We start from the raw sequence: 5,670 nt of genomic DNA, 5'->3' as shown, positions 1-5,670 counted from the left end.
GAAACAAATGCCCCCCCCCAGGCCTCCCAGAAATCCATCTGGGGCAACGACAAAAGAGGTCCCTCCTGTCACAGAGGAGGCTCTCACGCTGATTGCAGGCAGCCCTTTTGGAGCTTTCTCCGGTGCCAGGGAAAGGACCTCGAGGAGGCTGCTGGCGGCTGGGGGAGGGATGAAGGAACGGGATATTTTTGCGTTTTGACATTAAAAGAAGAGTTGATTCGCGTCAGCATCTGTTCGGGGGTTGGAGCTGACAGCACCGGGAGCTGGTCCCAGCCTTGCCGCCCTGGAGCGAAGGGCCGGGCCTCCATGAGCTCCGCCCAAAGGGGCGCTGCCACCCAGAGGAGGCCGGCGCACAGCCGCTGCTCATTCATTGTCTTGACAGAGCATCCTCGGCGGCCAGCCTGCGGCTCCTCCATCCTTCTCTCCTTCCTCCTCTACTTGGGAGGGGTCACGCTCAGCTCTCCGCAGCAGGTGAGGCTGGGTGCCGGGGGAGGGCTGGTCACAAGGGCCGGGCAACGCTGCCATGGGCCACCTGTGGGGCCAGCGCCAGTGTGGGGGCAGGACTGTGGGATTGTGGGGGCGGGCGAGCTGTCAGGGCTACCAGGCTGGGGATGGAAAGCCAGTTCGTGAGCCCCGCCAGAAAGACCGAGGACTAGGTGCGAGTGCGAAGGGGCAAGTAGCTCCCAGAGTTCTCCAAGGTGAGGGCGAAGGACCATCGTGACCAAGATGGAGGTGGGCTCCTGGGAGCGGCTGTAGTTGGGCTCAGAACCTATGCTCCCGGGAGGGAGCTTCTGGGGGGGGGGCAGGGTGGGGTGAACCAAGTAGCTGCACTGAGCTTTGAGACAGGAAGGGGTTGAGTGCAAAACAAGACTAAGTTCCCCTTTCCGTGGTTTCCGGGCTTGGTACCTGGGTGGGGGAGGAGGCCGGGTGGGGCACATCTTCCGCCCCTACCTCTGGATTGGGCTTTCCTTCTCCCAAATGCAGATTGCTCACTGGGGGCTTATGTCCCCTTCTTATCTTGGAGACTTCACTCAGGCACTTCACCTGCTTTTTTTTTTTTTTTTTTTTTTAGACCTAGGAGCCTCCTTAGGGATACCAGGGTTCTTAAGGACTGGAGTCCCAGCAAGAAGGGGCTCCCCATTAAGGCAGAGCATATGGGTGAGGCTGGGGAGGTGGACAGAGAGAGGCTAAGGGCAAGATGCCGTTCACAGAGCAGCCGAGGTTCCTTCACTGAGCAGGAAGGTGGAGGGATTGGGCACAGGATGGAGCTCTGGAACACAAGGATAGAGGTAGCCCCTGGGCTTCGCTGGCTGGCTGCCTAGCCACAGTGGGTAACCATCTTAGTGGACCTCAGGGAAGTCAGCGTGGGCCTCTCCTTAGTGTAGCTTAATGGAAGCAGTGACAGCTCAGAAGAAACATCTGCTTTTTCTGAGCGGAGGTTAGGAGCAGAGATCTGGGGAGATGCTGGGACCCAAGCCATTGCTGCTGCTTGTAGCCAGAAACCTGGGGAAGCCATCCTGCTATCGTATCCCTTCCTGGGCAGGCTGGTGAACATCCATCTGTGTGCCATCCCTGAGCTGGAAGGCCAGGGAGAACCCCTGCCCTGCCTTTAGGAAGCTCTGTGTGGGTGTGAGGGACATAGGACCTGGAAGAGCTCAATAGAAAGGAACCCACCTCCAGGGTGTCTGGACCACTGGGAAGGAGGCACTGTGTCTCAGTCAAGAACCAGACCCTTGGAACCACACCATATCAGGCTATTAGGGGCTGATGGTGCAGGATTGAGGGTGTGGCTTGAAGTGCCTGGGAGTTTGACAGAAGAAAAACTGGGGAGAGTAAGCAGGGAGATAAGCAAGCTGTCAGTCATGGAGAATAGTTTGTCAGGGTGTCTTAGACATGATGCTGGAATCCTCAAACCCAGGACAAGGGTTGCTCTGGGAATGACAACATACGGCTGGAATTGACCCAAAGAAAAGTTTTCAATCTGTGTCCTTCAGGATGAGCCGGCAGGTGGTTCGCTCCAGCAAATTCCGCCACGTGTTTGGACAGCCAGCCAAGGCGGACCAGTGCTATGAGGATGTGCGCGTCTCACAAACCACTTGGGACAGTGGCTTCTGCGCCGTCAACCCCAAGTTCATGGCTCTGATCTGTGAGGCCAGTGGGGGAGGGGCCTTCCTGGTGCTACCTCTAGGCAAGGTAAGCTTCTGGAATAGAAATGCCCCTGAGAATTCTGCTGTCCACTGAGACTGTGGAGTCCTGAGTAGGTGACTGTGACCCAGCTTTCCTGGGGTTCTGTGTTGATATCTGTAAAACGGGACAGGGTCATTTGCTACTTAAGCTCTTTGGGGACAAAACAAAGGGGATGGGTCTCCCAAGTCTTGGCTTGGGGTTTCCTGCTCAGGATAAGGCTGCTCGCTCTAGTGTTCTTGGGAGTGAGGACTCCAGGTCTGGTGAGGACTTTGGGGACTCCTTGAGTGTAAGCCCTGGCTCACAGGTGGAGATGAGGCAAAACCTTTTCTTCCCCTCTGAGCCTCCTGCTCTTCAGCCCCAGTTCACTACTGGACTCTTCAGGGGATGAAACAGGAAGGGGTGATAGGCCCCAAGTTGTTACCTTAAAAGGGCCGATGGAAGCAGAAGAGAAGAGGAAGTGGTTGTTGGGTTGAAGCTGGGCCTGCACCCTGCACAGCTCCTCACACAGGAAGCCGGCCCTCGGAAGAGGCCATTTCCAAACCTTTGCTGCAGTCTGGAGGCATCAGGACAGACCTCTAGGCCCTATCTATAGGACACATCCTATAGCTCCCTTCTCATCCTCTCCTCTTGGGGACCCCAACCCCATGCTCACCCTGGGTCCATGGTACCCACAGATGACACTGAGATAGAGGGCCAGAGTCTTGGCCAGAGTCTCATGCAATTTGGTGCTAGCCTTTCTAGGATTAGGACAAAGCCAAGTCCTCCCCACCCCAGTGCTCTCAGGGACCCCACAGCCTTCCTCTTCGTCCCTTTGCAGGGGAATGGGGAGGTTGGATTGGGTTCGGAGGTCAAAGTACCTCCATTAGAAGCCCTGTTGTGTCCTCCAGACTGGACGAGTAGACAAGAATGTGCCCCTGGTCTGCGGCCACACTGCCCCTGTGCTTGACATCGCTTGGTGCCCACACAATGACAATGTCATTGCCAGTGGCTCTGAGGACTGCACGGTTATGGTAAGTCTTGGTAGGAATGTGGGTTTGAAGGGGTCTCCAGGAAGAACCTGGTGTTTGAAGCCCCAGAAACTCATTTGCCCCTTTCTACAGGTGTGGGAGATCCCGGATGGGGGCCTGGTACTGCCCTTACGGGAGCCTGTCGTCACCTTAGAGGGCCACACCAAGCGGGTTGGCATCGTGGCCTGGCACCCTACAGCCCAGAATGTACTGCTCAGTGCAGGTGCCACAGGGTGCGGTGGGGAGGGCTAGGAGACCTGACAGAGGACAAAGGCTCATGGTCCAACGTTGGACAATTGTACAGGTTGTGACAATGTGATCCTGGTGTGGGATGTGGGCACCGGGGCAGCCGTGCTGACGCTGGGCCCGGATGTGCACCCGGACACAATCTACAGTGTGGACTGGAGCCGGGACGGTGCTCTCATCTGTACCTCCTGCCGCGACAAGCGCGTTCGCGTCATCGAGCCTCGCAAAGGCACCGTGGTGGCGGTAAGTTGCCGTGAAATCTAAACCTTGGCCCTTGGACGATGTTGCTCTCCCTGTACCCACCTGGGCTCTAGTCCCTTGGTGAGACTGTGACCTTCCTTTCCTCTCAGGAAAAGGACCGCCCCCATGAGGGAACTCGGCCAGTGCATGCTGTGTTTGTGTCAGAAGGGAAGATTCTAACCACGGGTTTCAGTCGCATGAGCGAGCGGCAGGTGGCGCTGTGGGACACGGTGAGTGCTGAGACACAGGGCCCCGCAGGCTGGGAATCAAGGCCAGACGCTTGCCCTACCATGTGATCATGGCCTCAGTTTACCTGAGGTGGGGAGTTTCCATGCTTAGTCTAAGGGCCCTTGCCTGCTTATTGTCCAGTGAAGACTTGACATGGTTCAGCCTGTTGCTGTCACCACTTCTCTCTACAGAAGCACCTGGAGGAGCCACTGTCACTGCAGGAGCTGGACACAAGCAGCGGAGTCCTGCTACCGTTTTTTGACCCTGATACCAACATTGTCTACCTCTGTGGCAAGGTGACTCAGTCAGGAGGGGCTGGGGACAAGGGAAGTGGGAAGGTGGCTTGGTGAACACAAAGTCAGGTGCCCTGTACTGGTACTGACTCTTGCCCATACCCTACAGGGTGACAGCTCTATCCGGTATTTTGAGATCACTTCTGAGGCTCCATTCCTGCATTATCTTTCCATGTTCAGCTCCAAGGAGTCTCAACGTGGTATGGGCTACATGCCCAAACGTGGCCTGGAAGTGAATAAGTGTGAGATTGCCAGGTGACTGACCCCCAATCCTTACCAGACCCTCAGCACTCAACCAGCCATGCTGAGTAACGCCGCTCTTCATGTTTCCACAGATTCTATAAGCTTCATGAGCGGAAATGTGAGCCCATTGCCATGACAGTGCCTAGAAAGGTGATACTCTGATGCTCCTCCCAGGGTGCTGGGACAGGAAATGACCATGGGGGCTTATAGGGTGGGGCAGGAACATAAACACTCTCATGACCACCTCGGCCTTGTCCACAGTCGGACCTGTTCCAGGAGGACCTGTATCCACCCACTGCAGGACCCGACCCTGCCCTCACTGCTGAGGAGTGGCTGGGTGGTCGGGATGCTGGCCCCCTCCTCATTTCCCTCAAGGATGGCTACGTGCCCCCAAAGAGCAGGGAGCTGAGAGTCAACAGGGGCCTGGACAGTGCTCGCAGAAGAGCTACACCGGAGCCCAGTAGCACTCTTAGCTCGGTAAGGCAGGTGGGGAGCCAGAGGAAGCAACGCAGGAAGCTGGGCTAGGGCAAAGGCTGCATGAATGTGCTCAGTGTCTCACAGGGAAGAGTCCAGCACTTAGAGATGCCCAAGCTCCCAATGCCGGGAGATTCTTGGAGGGCAAGGAGTGGGTGACCCAGGGGCCTTAGAAACCAGGTTGCAAACTTATTGGCATGCAGTGACCCGGGTGGCATCTACTAGGAAAGAAGGGCCCAAGCCATGTGGCTCTTTGGAAAGGTTAGCTGATGAAGGAAGGGAAGCAACAGAAAAGCTGGGCCTCATACAGAGCTGGGTCTCCTAGGACACCGTGTCACGGCTGGAGGAGGACGTGAGAAATCTGAACGCCATAGTGCAAAAGCTACAGGAGCGCCTGGACAGGCTGGAGGAGGCTGTTCAGGCCAAGTAGAAGACCCCAGAGGCTTCATCTGGGGCCAGCCATTCCCTCTGCTCCCACCCCAACCCTCAGGCCATATGGTGAATAAGATGAAAATAATAAAACGGCTTTATTTTCTGGTAGCTCTCAGACTCTGGTGAACTGGCGAGCCCCAAGGTTTCCCCTTGAGAATTCTCTGAATCGGGTTTCGGGTCACTTCACATGCACACTGTAGCAGAGGAACAGGCCTTGCCTGGTAGGATACCTGCAGTGATGAAGCTGGCCACTGTTCTCTGTTCCCTAGCTCCACCTCGGAGTGGAAGGTCTGAGTCATCCAAATCCCTATCTTAGGGGC

General features: G+C 56.4%; 1 protein-coding gene across 3 annotated transcripts; it reads left to right on the top strand.

Annotated features, from left to right (window-relative positions):
* The first annotated feature begins 306 nt into the window (after nucleotides 1–306).
* Coro1a (coronin 1A) lies at nucleotides 307–5,458 on the top strand. Of its 3 annotated transcripts, none has more exons than XM_028775125.1 (11): nucleotides 307–471; nucleotides 1,995–2,193; nucleotides 3,075–3,197; nucleotides 3,288–3,417; nucleotides 3,499–3,683; nucleotides 3,791–3,910; nucleotides 4,100–4,204; nucleotides 4,311–4,456; nucleotides 4,537–4,594; nucleotides 4,706–4,921; nucleotides 5,244–5,458. In XM_028775125.1, the coding sequence occupies exons 2-11, from the start codon at nucleotides 1,996–1,998 to the stop codon at nucleotides 5,346–5,348; spliced, it is 1,386 nt and encodes a 461-aa protein (XP_028630958.1). In that variant the 5' UTR covers nucleotides 307–471; nucleotide 1,995; the 3' UTR covers nucleotides 5,349–5,458. The 3 variants fall into 3 exon arrangements, with proteins under 3 accessions (XP_028630958.1, XP_028630959.1, XP_028630960.1); XM_028775126.1 differs by having other exon boundaries at nucleotides 368–471; nucleotides 1,974–2,193; XM_028775127.1 differs by lacking the exon at nucleotides 307–471 and adding an exon at nucleotides 601–698.
* The last annotated feature ends 212 nt before the right edge of the window (nucleotides 5,459–5,670 follow it).

The sequence above is a fragment of the Grammomys surdaster genome, unplaced genomic scaffold (assembly GCF_004785775.1).
Source record: "Grammomys surdaster isolate TR1022 unplaced genomic scaffold, NIH_TR_1.0 253, whole genome shotgun sequence".
In the NCBI taxonomy this organism is placed as follows: Eukaryota; Metazoa; Chordata; class Mammalia; order Rodentia; family Muridae; genus Grammomys; species Grammomys surdaster.
This window is presented reverse-complemented; position numbering and strand designations above follow the sequence as displayed.